The 18,365-nt window shown below is 41.3% G+C and overlaps 1 protein-coding gene across 3 annotated transcripts in view; it reads left to right on the top strand.

Annotated features, from left to right (window-relative positions):
• Positions 1-18,365, top strand: part of IQCH (IQ motif containing H) — a 62,270-nt gene that overhangs the window by 11,530 nt on the left and 32,375 nt on the right. For all 3 annotated transcript variants that reach the window (XM_052672588.1, XM_052672586.1, XM_052672587.1), the window contains exons 6-14: positions 1,336-1,447; positions 2,154-2,279; positions 3,176-3,387; positions 4,675-5,193; positions 5,829-5,895; positions 9,928-10,011; positions 12,003-12,178; positions 15,787-16,059; positions 17,913-18,104. In XM_052672588.1, coding sequence (XP_052528548.1) covers positions 1,336-1,447; positions 2,154-2,279; positions 3,176-3,387; positions 4,675-5,193; positions 5,829-5,895; positions 9,928-10,011; positions 12,003-12,178; positions 15,787-16,059; positions 17,913-18,104 — 1,761 coding nt within the window. The remainder of the gene's footprint in view (positions 1-1,335; positions 1,448-2,153; positions 2,280-3,175; positions 3,388-4,674; positions 5,194-5,828; positions 5,896-9,927; positions 10,012-12,002; positions 12,179-15,786; positions 16,060-17,912; positions 18,105-18,365) is intronic.

Genomic DNA, 18,365 nt, shown 5'->3' with positions numbered 1-18,365 from the left:
AAAAGTACCCATGATGAACGGGCAGGCTTTGTGCTGACTTGAGAAAAATGCACTTGCTGAATCATAACCCTCATAACACATTTCCCTAGGAGACATTATTTACACAGGAAGATGCCTGAGATTCTGGTTGTCTCGTGGGTGCATTGCAGCTCCTCTGTGCTCAGGTTCTGACACACAGAAGGCAGGTGAGGTGCCTGCAGCTCAGGGTCCTAAGGAGGGGGACCTTTTGTTCCAGGATGTTTGGGGTCTGCCCACACTGCAAACATAACAGTGCTATTTAGGAGCAGCCGGCTCTTGAATTTATTTCAGGTGAACCCTGAAAAAAGCCTTTGTCTCATTTTCTAGGGTCAGTCTGACAAGAGCAAGCAATATAATGTTCTGCTGGTAATAATTCACTGTCTTTAAATGAGAGCTCTCAGTGATGTTACTTACCTGTCTGGAAGTTACGTGTGCTGAAGCTCTGGCTCTCATTCTCTTTAGGAGTTGGGAACAACTTGCAATCCAGGCAGAAAGTGAGGACACTAAAAATGTTGGAGAATAGGAAAAAAAGAAAGTGTGAGATGACAATGTGGAGGTTTTGTATTTGTGGTACTAAAGTATGCTCTTCTGCCTGTGCAATGCTCGATGTGCGTGCTAATGATTGTAACAGTGGGGCACGTGGTATCGCTGTCCCAAAGAGATGTGTGTCACTGCTCGATATCCTGGCACCTAGAACCAGCAGGTTCCATTTCTGCTGGCATGCACAGGTTGTTTGGGGAAGTAAGGGAGCTTTAATTCCCACATTAGCACAGCCAGCATGGCACATGTTTCCACATCACATTATTAGGCTGTGTCATTCCCTGCTGTAGTTAAAGAACCTTGAAACTTCAGAGCTCTGAGATACTTCTTGTTTCCTGCTTTCTGGATAGTTTCACCTATTTGAATTCCATTAGTATTCATCCCAGTACAAATTTCTTTCCGTATTTTCAAGTACTTCCTTTTCTTTCTGGTGTCATATTGGTGAATGCATTTTGTATTGCAAAGACTGTTCCACCAGGAAGCACAATGCACTCATTAAAACTGAGAAAGCTTCTTGTGACTCCGTTTTGAACCCTTAGTACACTGATTTTTGCATAGCAGATATCACAAGACGGCAACTGGATTTAATAAATTTAACTTACTAAGGTAAAGACAGAAAACATTACTGTAGCGTAGGAAGTAAAAGCAATGTTTGCACTGTTAAATTATTAGATCTTATTTATTGCAGAAATTGTATTTATTATTATGTTGAGTAGAAAAATGTCTTTGCAAATCCAGGACTTTTCTTTGCTGAAAAAAGATTCTGTGTCTTGCCAGACACGTAGTCAGAAGGGAGCGAAGCGTCAAAGCAGCAGCCAGCTTTGGGTTTTGCCTGCCTCTCCTCGTGTGGACTCTGCCTTACCCCTGTTAGAAGAAGATATGAAGAAAGGTGAGTCACAGAATTGCACCTGGGCACTGCTGCCAGGCACAGCTGTACGCCACATAAGCCACACGGTTTGCTGTTTGCAGCAGCTGTCTGGCAATCACATTTTCTGGCACCTCTCATCTTGGAAGAATTTTTTCTCAAACATTGCAGAGGGTAGAGATTAACTTCAGAGCACTGGCTCTGTGTGTTGAACTTAGCATGCAGCACAGGTTGTGTTGAGCATCAGCCTTCCTGATTCTTACGTTGTAAGTCAGCTGCGTTGCTGATAGAAAGAACTGTACGTGATGGAGGATTCTTCTGTAACAAAATTAAATGGTCAAGATAAACAGTAATGATTAATGTCTGGTTATTAATCATTCAATTTTAAGTAGACTTGCACTTGGATGTTTTAGTAATCAGTCCACAGTTGTAATTACATTGTGGTTTATAAAAGTTAATTCTCATCCATCCTGTGTATTAAATTGCCATTGTACAAGCATATAACTCTCAGAATCAGCACTGAAATGTGTTTCATGTCTTTGTCAACTCTCGTAGGCAGAGCTTACATTCCTTGAATGTCCTTATTAAAAAATTACCTAACGGCTTTTGTAGTTTTGATTTGGAATTGAAAGAACTTGGCTGCGCTATTGTTTAATTCTTTATGGTTTCTATTTTTTTCTTTCATAACTGAAATGTGTGCAAATTGCTCAGTGATGTCATCTTCTTGTAGATATTCTGAGCCTAAGGGAACGCAGGCCTATCCCTCCAGCAGCAAAGATAAGTCTCCAGACACCTGTTGTATCCAAAGCAGCTCCTCTCCATGAATTGCACAGGCAGCGCAAGAAGTCAGCTGTAGGTGAGTACAGCTGATTGACAACAACCAGCAGTTGCATCTCCAACTTTGTGTTCAGGCCCTTGTTTTGTCTCTGGAGGAAGCAGCTGTCTAATGAGCTCTCAGTCAAATTCTTAAAAATACCATTTGCATAAAGATGCACAGAGCATCCTGTGTCTTTCAATTGAATGGGAATCAGATTTCTTAAGCCCTGTGAAGGTTTGGCCCCTGCTCATTTCTGAAAATCTTACATTCCTGTTTCAAATTCTAAGCACCTGAATCCAAGATCTGACCATCAGAGCTAAAGCCAACAATACTGTAAATCACTGTAAACATGCCTTACAGCATCTGACCAAGTCTCTGTTTTGTCAGAATGGCTCCTCATGCCATGCTCTGGGTGATGGAATTCTGACCTACGTCCTCTGAACTGTTGTTGCCACAGCTGCTTGTTGCATATGACAAACCTCTCAGCGATAAGAAAATGAGCATGAACAAAATGAAGAGTGGGCTTAGAAGCCATCCCTATAAAGTCAGAAGTTCTCCTAGTGAAAAGGAGTTGCTGAAAAACTAAAATTCCATGTGGAGTAACATGGATTGTAAGTGCTACTATTTGATGTTACGCTCCTGGGTATACTCCATACTGGCATATTAGCAGCTCTTATGAATTCAAACTGTGATACGTTTTCCTTAATATGATCACAATTTTTGTAATTACAAAAATTTGTTTTAGCATGGTTAAGCTTAAGGCTAGCCAGTGACATTCCTAAATGGGTTTTGGTGGTATGTCCTGAATACTGCAAACCACTTGCATGTGAGAGCAAACTGGAGCATGCCAGTACCTAACGGTGGAATACCAATTTGTTGCTATTGTTGCACTTATTTAGCAATGAAACCCATGATAATTTATTTATTTGGTACAGGACAGATTAGTAGTAAGGTGGAACCTGTGAGTACAGACGCTTCCACCTTTCCAAGCTCAAAGGAAGCAACCGGCGGCTCTTACTCCTCTAGCAAAGGTAATACTGCATCACTGCTTCCCAGCAGCTCCCTGGATTCGACCAGAAAATCAAAGCCAGCGCACGCACACCCGGCTCAACAGCTTCAGTGTGAGCTGCAGGCTGCACAGACACAGGTATTTAGACAGTGAGGTAAATGAATTCTTTATCCGTGGTTGTGACACTGTCTTCAGCGGAGATGGTTTAGGAAGTGACTGTAAGTTGCTCAATTAGAGCAGGAGGGTTTGAACCGAACCCAGTAAATAACAGATACTGAAGTGAGTAGGAAATGCTTCTCACATTGCCAGTTTCTACTTTCTCAAATTTGTCTGTGCGTTTTTTGAAATTTAGAAGATCAGCCTAGAAAAGATCTTACGAGGTTACCTGGAGCTCCGGGCACAGTTACCTATGCTTTAACACTGCAGACAGATGTTCTCCTAACCTGTTCTGAAAACTTCCGGTGATAGCAGCTCCGCAGTCTCCCTAGGCCATCTGTTCCAGTGCTTAACTAACTATCTTTACTGTTATAAAAGAGTTTTTTAATGTCTCGTCTAAATCTACCTCACTGCAGTTAAGCAAATGTAGTGTTACTCTTTATATTTACAGGAAACTATAGGGGAGTTTGACCTTGACTGCTTAATGTTTGCTGGCAGTTCTTGATCCCCATGCAAAAGAAACGATTTTCTTTCTTTTTTTTCATTTTATCTTTTTAAGCCTAGTGATTGTGTTGCATAGCACGCTCTCTGGCACTTTTGACATTTCTTCTATTAAGGAGATCTTTATTTGCAAGCAAACTTGAGAAATGCAAGTTAATGTTCTTAATGTAAATAAAAAAAATAATCTCTAAAAATAGATTGCAAATAGTGCATTAGATTGAAAATCTCAACTAATGAGTTTCTGGCTGAAGATGCCATAAAATACAGTTCTGATGTTAAAATACAGTTAAGATGCAAGAACATCTCTGCCTCAAGTTTTACCCTGGCTGAATTGATAGGCTGGAATGTTACCCATTCTCCTGAGATAAGTGGAGGTAACCTGATTTACTGTTGAGAATTGCTACTGCAATTACCATCTGATGTAGTCCAGTAAAGTGCTGCAGAGCTTCGTTTTTATATTTGATAAATGAAGCGTGGTTCCCATTTGCAATTAATGTATTTCAATAAAAATGCTGATACCCTTTCGTGACACTTGAGGTCTTGGCGCGACGGTGGTTTGTGCGGCAGATAGGGGATAAACTTTGTGGCTGTGATGTATAAATCAATTAAGGGGTGTTATTTCAGATGCAGATTCCCCCAGTCCAATGATAAGTGGTAGTGCAGTTGTATGAGGTGGCCACACATTTGCACTCGATGGCAGTTGCTCTCCATCTGCGGCTGTTCTCTTTGTGCAGCTCCCTCAAATGCCTCCCATGTCCCCCCTTACAGGATCCATCTCCTGACTGCAGCATTGCTGTTTGCCACGGCATTATAGACCAGACTGCTCCAGGCTTTCTGGCATTCAAACAACGTCACTGTTTGTCCTGGGGGAGCATTGTCTATTTTTTGGAACGCACAGAGAAGCTTCTCAAGGACTACGCCGTACCATTGGCTACAATCAGCTGTCAGAAGTTGGTGGAAGCGGCATCGGACTTTGCGCTCAACGAGAATCCCACCAAAAGTGACATACTGTCAGTGATAAAGAATCGATCGGCTGTGGAAAAGGTTTTAAATCGACCTGGCCAAAGATACAAAGGCCAAGGGGGTACTGAAATGGCGGCTATAAAGATCCAGGCAACGTGGAGACGTTTCCAGGCCAGGAGAGCCTACGCCCGATTCAGGCGGCAGCAGTGGGCATCAGGTGTGATTGCCATCTCTTGGCTCCTGCACAATCACATGGCACGTGTGAAGAAGACCCTGAAGGAATCACGTCAGAGACACCTGGAGAATTTTTACATCAGGGCCAAGGTGTGCGGTGCTACCAGCTGTTACGGCAGCTCTTCCTTTCTAAACATCTCTTGCTTCAGTGATCGCAATAAGCTGCTTCCATTTTTTTCCCCTTTAACCATACACTTGTCCGAGTATCATATTTCATCCTTCATCAGCGATTCAGCCTTTGTGGCTGTAAAATCTGTTGCGGTGTTTCTCTTGGAAATGTCCCTCCGCTTTGACTTCAGTGGTTCTGTCAGAAAATCAATGTTTTAACTGCATTACCTTAGCTCCCTATATATACCTTGTGGCACTTAATTTGCTGAAAAAAAATCCCTCTCTCGTCTACATTCCTGTCACCACTTTGTCAGAAAGTATTTAAGTTTGCAGACAGCCTCTTAATTAGTGCTCACAATTTCATTTATGTTTGCTTTCTTTTTTTTTTTTTCATTCATATTCTGTTAATTAAGTGAGCAGCCTCTAATCTTCCCCTGCCAGTAGCTTCATGTAGCCACCTAATTAAATTAATTGGGGAAGATGTTTTAAGTATGTAATTAAATCAATTAATATAATTTATGCCTGGCTTAACTGTACAGTGGAAAAACAGCTGAAGTTTGACTAGATGAATCCACTACAGCTTCCTGTCACTGATCAATGCTCTTCTTGATTTTTAGCATCTGGCAGCCAACTGGAATCGCATCAGGACCTCCAGGAGGACTATTATCCATATCCCATCATTAGGTATAACACTTTTGCCTGCAAATCTATCAGCAACCTCTATTACCCACCACATTATGACTCCTTGATTGAGTTCAAGGAAGGCCCCTTGTTTTATTCAAATTGGTCTCGGCAGGAAAATGTTCTCGACATGATGAGAGTAATAACACAGGGCCTTCGCTCGAAACGGCGTTTAATTTGGGGATTAAGCAAATAAAGTCATTATGTGGGGGCCTCTATTCAGCGGAGAGGTGATTTGCTGTAATTTGCTTTCATCTGTATGAAATGAACTAAAAAGTTGTATTTTTCCCCCTGAAATAACAGATAATGTTTCCAGTCTCCTTTAATGATAGGAAAACACGGGCCTGTGCGTGTTGTTGCTGTTGCAGCAATAAGCCAGGATATTGCTTGTACACTGTTTTTAATCAAATGTGCAGTCAAAATGATAAGCTACATTCTCTGAAATTATTTAGTTCTAATTACGAGCAGATGGGATGCTTTATTTGCACCTAGGGCGCCTGAGCAAAAGGAAATGCTGTGTGAACAAGAATAATTAAGAAGTTGAATAGTGTTTTTTGCGCTTAAATAATCTGCAGTTTCATGTTAATTAGCACTAATGTAATTATTTAATTACATTTATGAATTGGGGAGCTTAAAAGCTGTTTTCTGCTAAGCAATGGCAAAGTGTAGGTGTTTAGAAATTAAAGAATGTGGTTTCTTGGGAATTTCTAAAATGCACCGATAATCTCTTAAAACACGGAATCGTGTCGAAATGCTTGTAATTTGATTTATAGTTTGTATTTACATTGCAAACTAATTGACCTGAGAGATTCAGGATTTCGTAAAGTGAATTGGTTACGGCTTGAATTAATGCAGGCTGTAAGTAAGTGTTAAGCTCTCGTTTTTTGGAGCCCAGGTAGCCTTTAATTCAATGATTCTGCTGACTGCGTTTAACGTAAATATACATTTGATGAACAATTGTCTTTAATTACACCTTCATCTTAAAGTCTCATGTGAATATGCCGGGGTGTGGGTCCTTTCTCAGAGCGGGACCATTTAAAATTAATTTGTATATTCCAGTGCCCTGAGCTGGGTAAAAACGTGAAGGAGTGCATTAATACAGGAAAAAGCAATTATAAATTTAGGAGCCTGAATTCAGAAGTAGCAGAGCTGTTGCACAGCAGATGCTGTCAAAGTTATATGAAAAGAATCTCAGTGTAATCAAAACAGGTTAAGCTGAAACGTGAATCAGAGTGTCCACGTTACATCAAACTGCATCAGCCAGTGGGGTTCAGAAAGCTTTGAGATTATTTCAACCTCTTAAGTAAGTTCTACGATGTGGGTAAAGCTCAGTCCGTTCAGCTCAGCCATGACTCCATCTTCGCTTTGTGCTGCAGTTGCTGCAGCAGGGCACAAGTGGAACTTTCCCCTTCAGGAGAAACTCAGCAGCAAAGGTAACAGAGTGCAGATGTTTTCTTAGAGAATTAGGAAACCTCTTTAAGGAAAGCGTGGAAACACTGGGTTGTCCAGTGGAGGGATTTGAAGATGTTGTTTGAAAAAGTGAGTTATGCTTCTTTACACTGAATTAATTGAAACATTGGTCATTTCTGCAAAATCTGTAACATTTTGAGCCCAGCTATCAGCATTGGCATTTGTTTTCTACTCTTTTCCAGTGATGTTTTTGCTCAGCCATATCTTGTCATGTTTGTTTGGGAACAGAAGTGCCAAACACCTCAGCAGCCATTCTTTTCTTTGCAGTCCCACTAAGGCTGCCTGGGTGGGCTGCTGGGAAGCTGGGCAATTGGAACAAGTAACGTCTGTTCAGCTCAGGACTGAATGGCAGCTGACTTCAGCAGGGCTTTCTCTGTTGTTTTATTTGGTTTCTAATGCTGAATCTGAACAATCACAAAATGGTGTCTGAGTTGCAGACAGACACCAAGAGGCATTTTGACCAAATGCTGTTGATGGTTTCTGTCTTCAGCCTGGTAGGCCAGAAAGAGCCCCAAACTCTGCACACACCTCCCCAATTTTAGTGTTTGGGTCAAGTTAGAGTCTGGTCTTTCTTCTCATGCAAGTGGAATTCCAATAGACACTGATAGAATCCTAACTGAATTTCTCAGCAGTTTTCATTTTAAGAACACTTTCAGACTTCCATTTCTGGAAGTAATCCAGGAGCAGGGACAGCAAAGAGCTTAAATTATACTGCTGTGAGGAACAAATGTTTCCATTTATTTAGCCAAAACAAAAACTTCTCACTTGAGTACAGCTGAAAACAGAATATCAATTTCTTTGTGTAAAGATTGGTTAGCACTCTTGTCATCTAGCATGATGAAAAATGAGCTGCAGGCTTCTAATCAGCTTTACTCCCACACTCTAACAGATGAATACACCTCTGCGATATTTGGGATTCAGATACTTTTTCTCTTTTAACTATTTGTAAATGATTGCTGGGTTTTTCTACCCAAATAGCAGCACCTTATGCAGCCTGCAGTACATGCAGCAGAGCTTTGTGAGCCAGGAATAGTGCTTTTTTAAGCGGTTTCAGCTGAGCAGCAGGTGCCCTGAGTGTAGGGAGGGAAGTTAAATGCTATTTATTGCACCTGTCTCAGGCTCTTTGGAAACACGTGGGGCTGAGCCCTGGGTCTCTCCTTTTCCTCCTTCCCCTTCAGCCATCTCTCTGTGGTGCCTCCAATTGTCCCCTCCTCCGTGCTCCTCCTTCTCTTTTCAAAGGTGGAGTTTGAAAGGTGTTGTGGATCCTTTGCTAAGAAAGGCACTCAGAGACAAGCGAGATTTATCAAGAAAATGGCAGTTATGGGCGTGAGGTCATGGCTGGGGCTGGATGGGGAGGTGACAGCAGGCCCCTTGCCATTAATTCCTACACCCGTTCTTTTAGTACTTCTATAACTCTCCCTACAGCTTAGCCCTGTGTAAATTGGGAGCAGTCGCTGAAATCGTTGCACATACGCTATCATAAAACTCATGCAGGGCAGGAAGGCCCTCCTTGTCCTTTTGGTGACACTAAACTGAGAAATGAAAATTCGTGGTTCGTGCTTGGCGAGGCTGACCGTCCCCTGGTGGGGTGCCAAGATGCTCTGATGCTTTGTGCAAAGCAGCATTGCTACCTCACTCTAGAAGGTCCATTACTTACATTAATTGTCCTTGCAGTCAAAAACAGCATTACCATCTTCCAGAGTGAAAGCAAGCAAATATTTGGCAAATTTTTGTCCAGCGAAGCTTTTCTGGACTGATGGTGAGCAGATAGGTAGCAGTGTTGTAAGGGTGCTGTTAAAGGATCAGGCAAATACTGAGCATTGAGCTGAACGCCCTTATTGATTTAATCACAGCTATTCCAGCCAGCATCTCGTATTGCGTGGCTCTGTGTTTGTATGAACACACTGCTCCGTTTAGACTCAACTTAATTTTTAAATTACAGGATTAGAGATGGTAGTCACAGTGGCCATGTCATTTGCAGCAGTCCTTTTGAATGCAAATATGCAATCAGTTGGAAGTCTGACCTCCAGATAGGTAATCCTAGCTCAGACAGGCTGCCACTCATTCTTGCTCTGCAACAAAGTGATCAGGTACCAGTGAGACACCTCCGTAATGAAGTGTTTTTGTTGCCTTTTATCTGTGTGAAGTACAAAGCTTACGCTCTAGCAGGATTCTTGCTTAATGATGGTGTCATTTTTTTGTTTTCAGCATTTAAAAAACAATCCAACAGCACAGAAGACTTGAGCAAAATACTCAGAAGTGGCTGCAGGTTGAAATGATAAAGCTGTATAGGTCTGCAGCATTTAGCCATTCGCTTCAAATCTCATCACACAAAAACATGATGTTACATTGTGGAATCATGGAATCACCAAGGTTAAAAAAGCCCTCCAAGGTCATCCCATCCAACCACGATGTAATTTATGCAATACTGTGTTTAGGATTTGAAACACTTATGGATTTTAAAATATAAATCGAAAGTAGCTGATTTCTCCTAAATGAGCATCAGGCTTTTTGTGTGTGTTTTTTTAACGTTCCAGTGGAGGTGACTTTGCACTTGTTTTCCAGGATATTCCCAATGCATCCGTGAACGTATTCCAGATCTTGCTCTTCAACAGAACTTGCAGCTGGGAAGGCTGTGCGACATCCTGGGTACGTAACGAGCTGGTGGCTGGCTGAGCTGCCGTTATCTGCCCGTACGTGTGAGCGCAAGAATGTCGGGTGCAGAATTTCCTTTGGTATTAATGCTAAATGCAGAGGACGTACAAGCTCAGAAGAGACTGTGCTGTTTGCTCCTGTCCAAGTTATTCATAAGAACACCACAATGACTTTTCTGACTGTGACAAGGTAAAGCAACCTCATCCTACAAGGCGTGCTGAGCACCACAAACAATCAAAAGTGCTCAGTGTCTTACAGAATTAGGTAGCTAATCCTGCTAGAGTTCATTCAGGCTCATATGGAGAGAAAGATGTGCTGAAGAAGAGCAAGATCTTATTTAAAGCAATTTTTTTTTAATTAGCAAATGAGGCAAGAGACATACATTAAAAGTTTTTCCCTGGAACGACGGTCCTCTCTTAAGCAAAGCAAATGTAGAATATTATTTGTCAATGACCAACTCCATTGGCTCCCTGGAATGACATACTTTACTTGATTCATATATATTTCAGTATCATTATTATTTTATAAATGCCATTTAATAAGTTTGTAACAAAAATATATTAGATCCAGAAATTTACAGTTGCCTAAAATAATAATGTAATTGCTTTTATATATTATCTAGACACTAATATTGTTTTTCCACAGTACAGTTTTATTTTTTCAATTTTTTAACATAGGTTTTCTTTTTTTTTTTCTCTAAAGTGATAATTAGTAACTTAAAGGTACAAACTAAACATGCTATGCAGGCTGTCTTCACCAAAAATCTGCAAACAGGAAAATTGCTTCTACTGTAGAATGTAAGACAGACCACGAGTAAGATGCAAACTAGCTAATTATGAAGTAAATTATTAACTATCTCAGTGCTTTCCCTGTGTCTAGCAAAAGAGCGTTGACACTTACGGTATTGTTTTTTCTTTACAACACAGAGGCTCTCTGCTCGGTGTGACCTCTGTTAGCTAACCTGTCTCTGGAGCCCTACTACATCCAAGGCAGACTTGGATATCTATGGGGCAGCACAAAGAGTAGTAAAATGTGTTGCAGCATGTTATTCACCAAATTCAAAGTGAAAAAGTGGGTACCATGTTCCTTTACAATGCAAGGGTGGGAGTTTGCTTGCTCCAAGGCTTGCACTGCTTCTGGTTTGGTCCCACGCGGTGGCAGTTGTCCCTGGCACTTTCAGGGCTCTTGTTTCTGTGCCCAGCAAAGACAATGAAAGACTTCCTACTGATTTCAGCAGGAGTTGGATCAAAATCTAGGAGTGTTTTTTGGCAGTAAATTCTATTAATTTTGCAAGGCAATTAATCCATTAAGTCATCTATTAATATTTTAGAAGAGCCTAGTAGTTAGAATTTTCCTCCCCAGTGGCATATGTGCACGGCTGTCTCTTTCTCACCTCTGAGTATCCGTGTGCTCGGTGTCTTTCAGATCAAGTTGTTTCACATGCAAAAAAGCAGATTTTTGCACTGTGGTATTTAACTAGCTAATCAACACACTCACATGCTCAGCAATAGTTATTAATGGTATCCTACCGTGAGCTTTTGTGTGGACAGGACAAGAAAAGGAACAGGCCGTGCGTATGAAATTGTGATTTCATCAGCTTTCTAAACTTAATAGCTGGGTTTTATAATTTACTGAAGTTAATGGGATATATTTTTAAAGCGGCGCACAATTCCCATTGATGTTAATGTGAGTTGTGCAGATAAATCCCCCTGCCACTCTTTCAAAATTCTGCCCCCAATATGTTCTGCAGATTGAATTCTGGAAACCAGCTATTTCTTTGGGTTGCTGACCTGTCTTCAGAGAAATGCTGAAGCACAGAAAAAGCAGTTAAACCGCTAAGATTGGGGAATTAAAAATCTCGGGTTTATTTTCAGCGCTTTTTTAGCCAGGCTGTTTGTTAGCAAACGATCAGGAATCGTCAGATTGCCGTTCTGAATAGAGTCTACCTTTCTCCCAGTAATGAGCACTGTGCCCCTTTGTTTTAGATGCCAACGTGGACGTCATCTACATCTGCCCCCTTCATCTGAGTGAGGAGTTACTGCAGTATTACAATAAACTCCTGGGTCTGCAGGCAGCTGTTAGATCTGGGAACCCTGAGGACATGAGTGACCTGCAGGACAGGTTCAAAATTCTCACCCCTGAAGCTATAAACAGCTTCCCTGTGAGTTTGTCTTCTAATTACTACAGCTTGAGGGATGCAGTAAAATTAAATTGGAAATTTTATAACTCGTAACGCTCTGGTACACATCAGTGAAATATTATTGCAAGTTTAAGGGCTTTACTGATTAGACTACTAGTTAGAGCACTGGAAATAAATATCCCGGTTTAGTTTATAGACTCAGTTGAGATCGTCCTATATCTGCTATTTGCAGGCCGCTGTCCATTCGTACCATATGCTTGGGACTGTGAACTTGATAGATTTATATCTGTAAGCAGATCAGAGCAATAAACCATTCTTATTGCTCAAACTTTATTCCTGGGTTGCCCAGCATCCAATCATTCATGTGCTAGTCACGTTTCTTGCAATTACATCCAGTTTAGAACTTTGGAAAGAACGGGACTTAGAATTGTTCAGATAATACAGATATTACTTTCAAACCTGGCAAGTCAGTTTTAAATTCATGTGCTGGGCCATGGTAAAAAAAAGCAGACCTAGCTATTGCGTGCTACAGCACTTCTGATGGCACTGCAGTGCAGTGATCCTCCGCTACAGCGGAACGGAATTTTATATTGTAATTATTAATTACACAGGAGCTTTGCTAACATTTGATATCTATAAAATTCTGATACATGTATGTCTCTCATATCTGTGCTCTAAGTCCTGTTTCAGGTTTCAATATATATACATATTAATAACCCTTTTCTAGTTATTTTGTTGAACAAATATTGGTTGTACCATATTTACATTGAGATTAATCAGAACATAAATCAGCTTTTTCTATGCAGTAAATGCGTTAGCTTTTCCATTGCATTTCTGTAGTAACATAACACATGTATGTGTGAACCAACTGCTGTTGAAGTAGTTTGAAACCACCCTGTAAAAAGTGCTTGTTACTTTCACGGTGTAACAGGGGGGCGTTTGAGTCAGAGCTGCTGGCTGGTTTGGCAGCAGTTGAAGGGAGTTCTGTAGGTACGACTGTGTTTTGTTTTCTCTGAAGCTGGAGGAAAGCATCAAGTTGCTATTTGTGTTCTAAGGAGCTGGGCTTTCCTTTAGTACTCACCTGTCATCTGAACGCTGCTGTAATCTGCAGTCTGTAATGTGCTGGGCCAGAATTTGACCCTTCACCTTCAAAATAATATTGTTTGAATAGTAAATCCTTGATAAATACCAGTGGTATATTTTGTTCCCTTTCAATTGCACTTTGACTATTGTGCCTGTCATTTCTCCCCCGCTCTGGGCTATTTTTCCAGTACTAGTTACAAAATGTTGGAAACTTTAAAAGAGCCCTCAGTGTGAAACATGCTAAAAGTATCATCTAAAGCACATCATATTATGGACAAACAAGGTGCTGCTCAACACGTTTGTGCTGACAGGAATGAAAAATGAGTGTAATGACCAATTTTGGTCACGGTGATTAGGTTGAAGCAGTTCCAATGTAAAAGCAGATCATTTTCAAGCATGCATCTCTTCTGTATAGCTATCACTGCTCCAAATTTCTGCTGAAATATCCCAAACAAACTTATTTTCCAGATGAAGAGCAAACAACTCTGTTGTTATGCAGCTGTGATTTGCTGGGAAATGTTTACACGCTTTGACATAGGGAGCTAGCCTTATTTCAAGGGCTGTGTGGTTCTTTCACAGGTACAGATTGTGCTCCTCACCCAGTTACTGAATGCTGAGAAGTAAATTAGTGCCATCAATAACAACGGGCAGATACAGGTTGAGCTGCACCTATGGCTGTTCAGTGTAGTACACCTCTTTATGTGCAAAACCCTCAAACTACCTTATTTTCACCAAGCGTATTTTTATTTCCATCCATTGCCTAATGTGTCCTAGACATGTTTCTCTTATGTGTGGAAGAATCTGTACTTGTAACTGCTGCTAGTCACCCACTGGTCTCAATGACCTTGGCATCTTCAAGAAGGAGACTGGGAGAAAGGGCTGTCCCTACACCTGCATCCTTGGGCAGATGCTAGCCATTAGACTGATCTCGTGGGGCTCTGTGCAGCCAGGAGCAGTGATACGCTCTGCTGCTTCTCAGCTAGCAGCAAATTCAAAAGGGGGGGTGGTGGTTTTGCTCTCTTGATGAAGCTGATGCCAAGTTCAGCTTCTCGGAGCTTGAGAAGTTTAAAACAAACCTCTTGGCTTGAGAACCAAGAGCTGTGTTTTGTTTAACCCACTGACCGTTATTCCATGCAGCACTGTGCTGGAATTCTGGGCATTACTCAGCTCTCCTGCTTTTACCTGCTTTTGCTCACGCCGCCATGTATCGTGGCAGCCATACTGCTCTCAAAACAGAAATGAACTAGGTTTTACAGCCTGTTCCCTGCACTCCTTAATTAACTGTAAAATCCATTATTGAGAGACACAAAGCAAATCTCGTCCCTACATCACTGCTTGTGCCCCAGGGAGCAAGTGACCGAGGATGGCTATCGATCCTGTTCTCCGTGCGGCAGAACTGCCACGAGGCCGGCAGAAAGGGCCAGCTCCACGCTTTTGTGACGGTGCTTGAGAGGAAAGAAGCTGAATCAGAGCATTAAGGGTCTCTCTCCTTGCCCTCAGACTTGTGACTCCCCTTTTCTTACTGGAGTTTTGGAAAGTCTCTCATTTCTCTGAGCTGGAGATACGTCCCAGCTCTCCTTGCAGTTGGTCTGGTGCCTTTACAGATGGGCTTGGGCATTTCTTGGAGCTGTGTGTTTGGTACAAGAAAGTGCTGGGCAATTGGCAAAAGAGCTTTCTTTCCTCTTGTGCATTTCCAAGGGCTCCCCTGTCTCCTTTCCCACCATCACCCCACCCAAGTATTGGAATCAGTATTTCTTCTCAAGTCCATGTAAAAGAACAGCTGGTTCTTTGAAAGAACATAAACTTGGTTTCTCAGGCCTGGCAATCCCTTGCAAGGCTGTTCTGACAAGGAATGCTTTCCTGACAAGGGCCTCATTTAGGTAAAATGTCAATGTAAAAAAGTTGTTTTTTGTTGTTGTTTTTTTTTAATTCCTCCCCAAAAGTTGAAGCTCTTGTGCCTTTAAGCAACAAAAAATACTCCTCTCACTTTGAGCGTGCTGCGGTTGCATTTACAGTAGCTATCAGAACTACTGTATAATGGGAACGTATATCCCCAGTAATTTAATGTGATCAGTGAAAGCTTTAGTAAATCAAAATGTTTTATTCTCAGAGAATTGCTTAAAATACGGCAGAACTGTATGGTGAAATACGTTCTGTGCTATCGGGGTTTTTCTTCATTTTTGTATTGATTTTTAGGCGCTTTAGAGTTAAACGATGCCAGCAGTGTTGCTGAGATGAATCACTATTATCCAAAGGCCACCAGCCTCTCTGCCGACTGACAGAAGGATAATTCCGCATGGATCAAATAAATACAGATGTGTAGTAATTAGTTCTATTCCCAGTGAGCCCATTTCCAACACACTAAAGATGTGCACGATTATGGAGCCTCACCCCAACAGCTTTTATCAATTTAAACTGCTAAGCTACAGGATAGGTCATAACCCAGCCTGCTATTAATAATGTATTTATTGTGTGTAACGTTATAAATTAGGTCCATGGAATTGAAAAGAACACCTTTTAACAAGAATAATGTTATCTTCATACAGAAGCATCACATGTGCCTAGCCACTCAGCTGAAGTACAGTCCCAAGACAATCCAAAGAATAAAGATCCTTATCCAGAGCAGAGACGCCTACATTATCGGAGGGGTTCCCCACAAAGATGATCTAGCAGTGGCTGACATGTTAAATGTGCCCATACTGGGCTCAGTGCCAGAAGTGGCTCATCTCTACAGTACCAAGTCTGGAAGTAAACGAATTTTTGCCAGTGCTCGTGTGCCAACCCCTCCTGGGGAATCTGACATCTACAGCCACGAACAGGTAAGCAGGACGTGCTCTGGGTTGTGTCAACGTGCAGGTGCCTATTTTCACTTGAGAGGAGGCAAGCTTTGTACAATTGCCATGACTGTATTGATTAGAGCCTAAGTAGGTTTGATTAAATCGTGTACGAGATTGGGCTCTTTTTGGCCGTATCTAACCAAGTAAATGCAATTCACATCCTAGTCAGGAAGCAGTACAATTGCTCTGATATCTACACGTTCTTTCTTGAGAATACATAAGGCCTTTTGGTTCGGTTGTTTCAAACAGCTTGTGTTGCTGCTCCATGGGTGAAGTCGTGGCCCTAATGAAATTAATAGGAGTTTTACCAGTGACTGAAAATAGAATGGAGGCTTCTGGAAAACTAAGTATTTGATGAAGGGAAAATTTCTTCCACTTAAGAAGTCAGCCCATTCAATTTGGGTTTTACTGAGCATATCTGCAGCTGAAGTTAACGTTGATAGGTTCAACTGCCCATATCTGCCAGCACAACAAGAAAGAGAACAAAACGCAAACTAAAATCACAAAGCGCAAGAGTTTTCTGCAGTGTGCTCAGTTGGCACCAAATATGATTAGTAATTATCTATTTAGGTATGATTTGCAATGATTCGATTTAAAACGTTTTTGTTGTGTAGATAGAACCCATGGAAATAATCAGCAGATATTCTTATTGCTTCGAGAGGTTTTTCACATTCCTTTGCTTTTTATTAATCACCTTTAACTCTGAAAACAGCCTAAGCTACTCAAATACATCGCAGCTTTTATCGTAGATGAAATAAATATATGATCAATGATCTGTAAAACAACTGTTTGATTTATTGTTAAATAACTAACTTACATGAATCTGATACTTTTGATTCATAGCACGGTGTTATGGAAGTTCTGCAGCTGTTTGCTTGTATGAAATATTGATATTTTAGGTTAAATAATCAAAGCGAGGTGACGCTATGTTAAAACAGAATTCAATTTTCACTTAAAGATAGCACATAATTCTTTATGATTGCTACAGTCCTTACAGTGTTATTGATCCTTTTCATTACTGTAGGGGAGTCATCAAGAAAAACACATTTACGGGATTCTCACAAGCCACAAATAATGGCACCTGAAACACACATGTAATTGTATTCGAGGTTACTGAAAACCAACCAACAAAAAAAAAAACCCAAAACCCAAACACACAACAGAAGTCCCCAAAATTGCTATGAAAAATACCTTCTAGCCAATGAAAAAGATCTGGTAATACTTTTACAGGGTTCAAAGGCATCTGCCATTTCAAAGGAGCTACTCGCGTCCTACACCAGCTGGGCAGAAGGCACTTTAAAGCCATTTAGATCTGTGTATATATACAAATAAATAATTAGCATTTTAATAAAGCCTGCCTGGTAGCTGCTTCATATATTTATAGCCATATAATGAACTCTCCAGCAGGAAGATTTCACAGATGTTCGGCTGGTGTTGGAATCTGGCACAACTGTTTCTGTGATTCTGCAAACAGTGCAGCCCGCTCCATGCTATGCCCTGCCAGAGACATTTCTTGAGATTCTGATGTGACAAAACAGCCTGGACAGGCAGATCTCTCTGCAGAATACCTCTCTCCACATACTACAGGAGGTGCTCTATTGCTGGCAGGTGCTCTGCCCAAGTGGGCTCAATACAGCATGAAGACCATAAATTCTTAATCAAAGAATTCAGCTTTTGCTAAGTATCTGAAATAACAGCAATCTGAGTAGCTCTAAGAAACAGAAACCATAGTTGGGAAATACATTTCCAAATGTTTGAGAACAGGGAGTCGAAAGCAAGGACCAGTTGACACCGTCACAGTACAAAAGCTCTTTGTGTGGTTGTGTGCTCCACAGCTGATCAGTGCTCTCAGCCAGCTGATTGTGGACAACATGGAAGTGCAGCGCTGGCTGTTCAAAATGAATGACGAATCCGGAGGAAACGGCACTGCCTTCTGTGATATTATCTTGCATTTGGAGTGCTACCACTGGGTTCTAAAGGAACGTCAGAAGCACAGCCCTGAGACATGGAGTGAGAAGTGGGCCCACGTAAGTAAGAAAGGAATCTTGACTGGCGTCCCGGCTTCTTAATAGCCTCACCATAACTCTTTAGTCTAAGACACAGGTAAGAGCTGGTGTTGCAGAGTTCAGAGTAGATTGTATGAACTAGCAGGCACCAGTAATTCAAATTAAAGCAAAGATATAGCCCCAAATACAAGCAAATGTCTGAAATCCAACTGTGGAATGAGTTCAGTACAAAGCATTTAGTTTCTATAGGTGGTGAAGCCTTACAGCTACGTAGGTAGATTG

The sequence above is a fragment of the Tympanuchus pallidicinctus genome, unplaced genomic scaffold, assembly GCF_026119805.1.
Source record: "Tympanuchus pallidicinctus isolate F22 unplaced genomic scaffold, pur_lepc_1.0 scaffold12, whole genome shotgun sequence".
Taxonomy (NCBI): domain Eukaryota; kingdom Metazoa; phylum Chordata; class Aves; order Galliformes; family Phasianidae; genus Tympanuchus; species Tympanuchus pallidicinctus.
The sequence above is the reverse complement of the archived record's forward strand: the minus strand, read 5'-3'. Positions and strand labels throughout refer to the sequence as shown.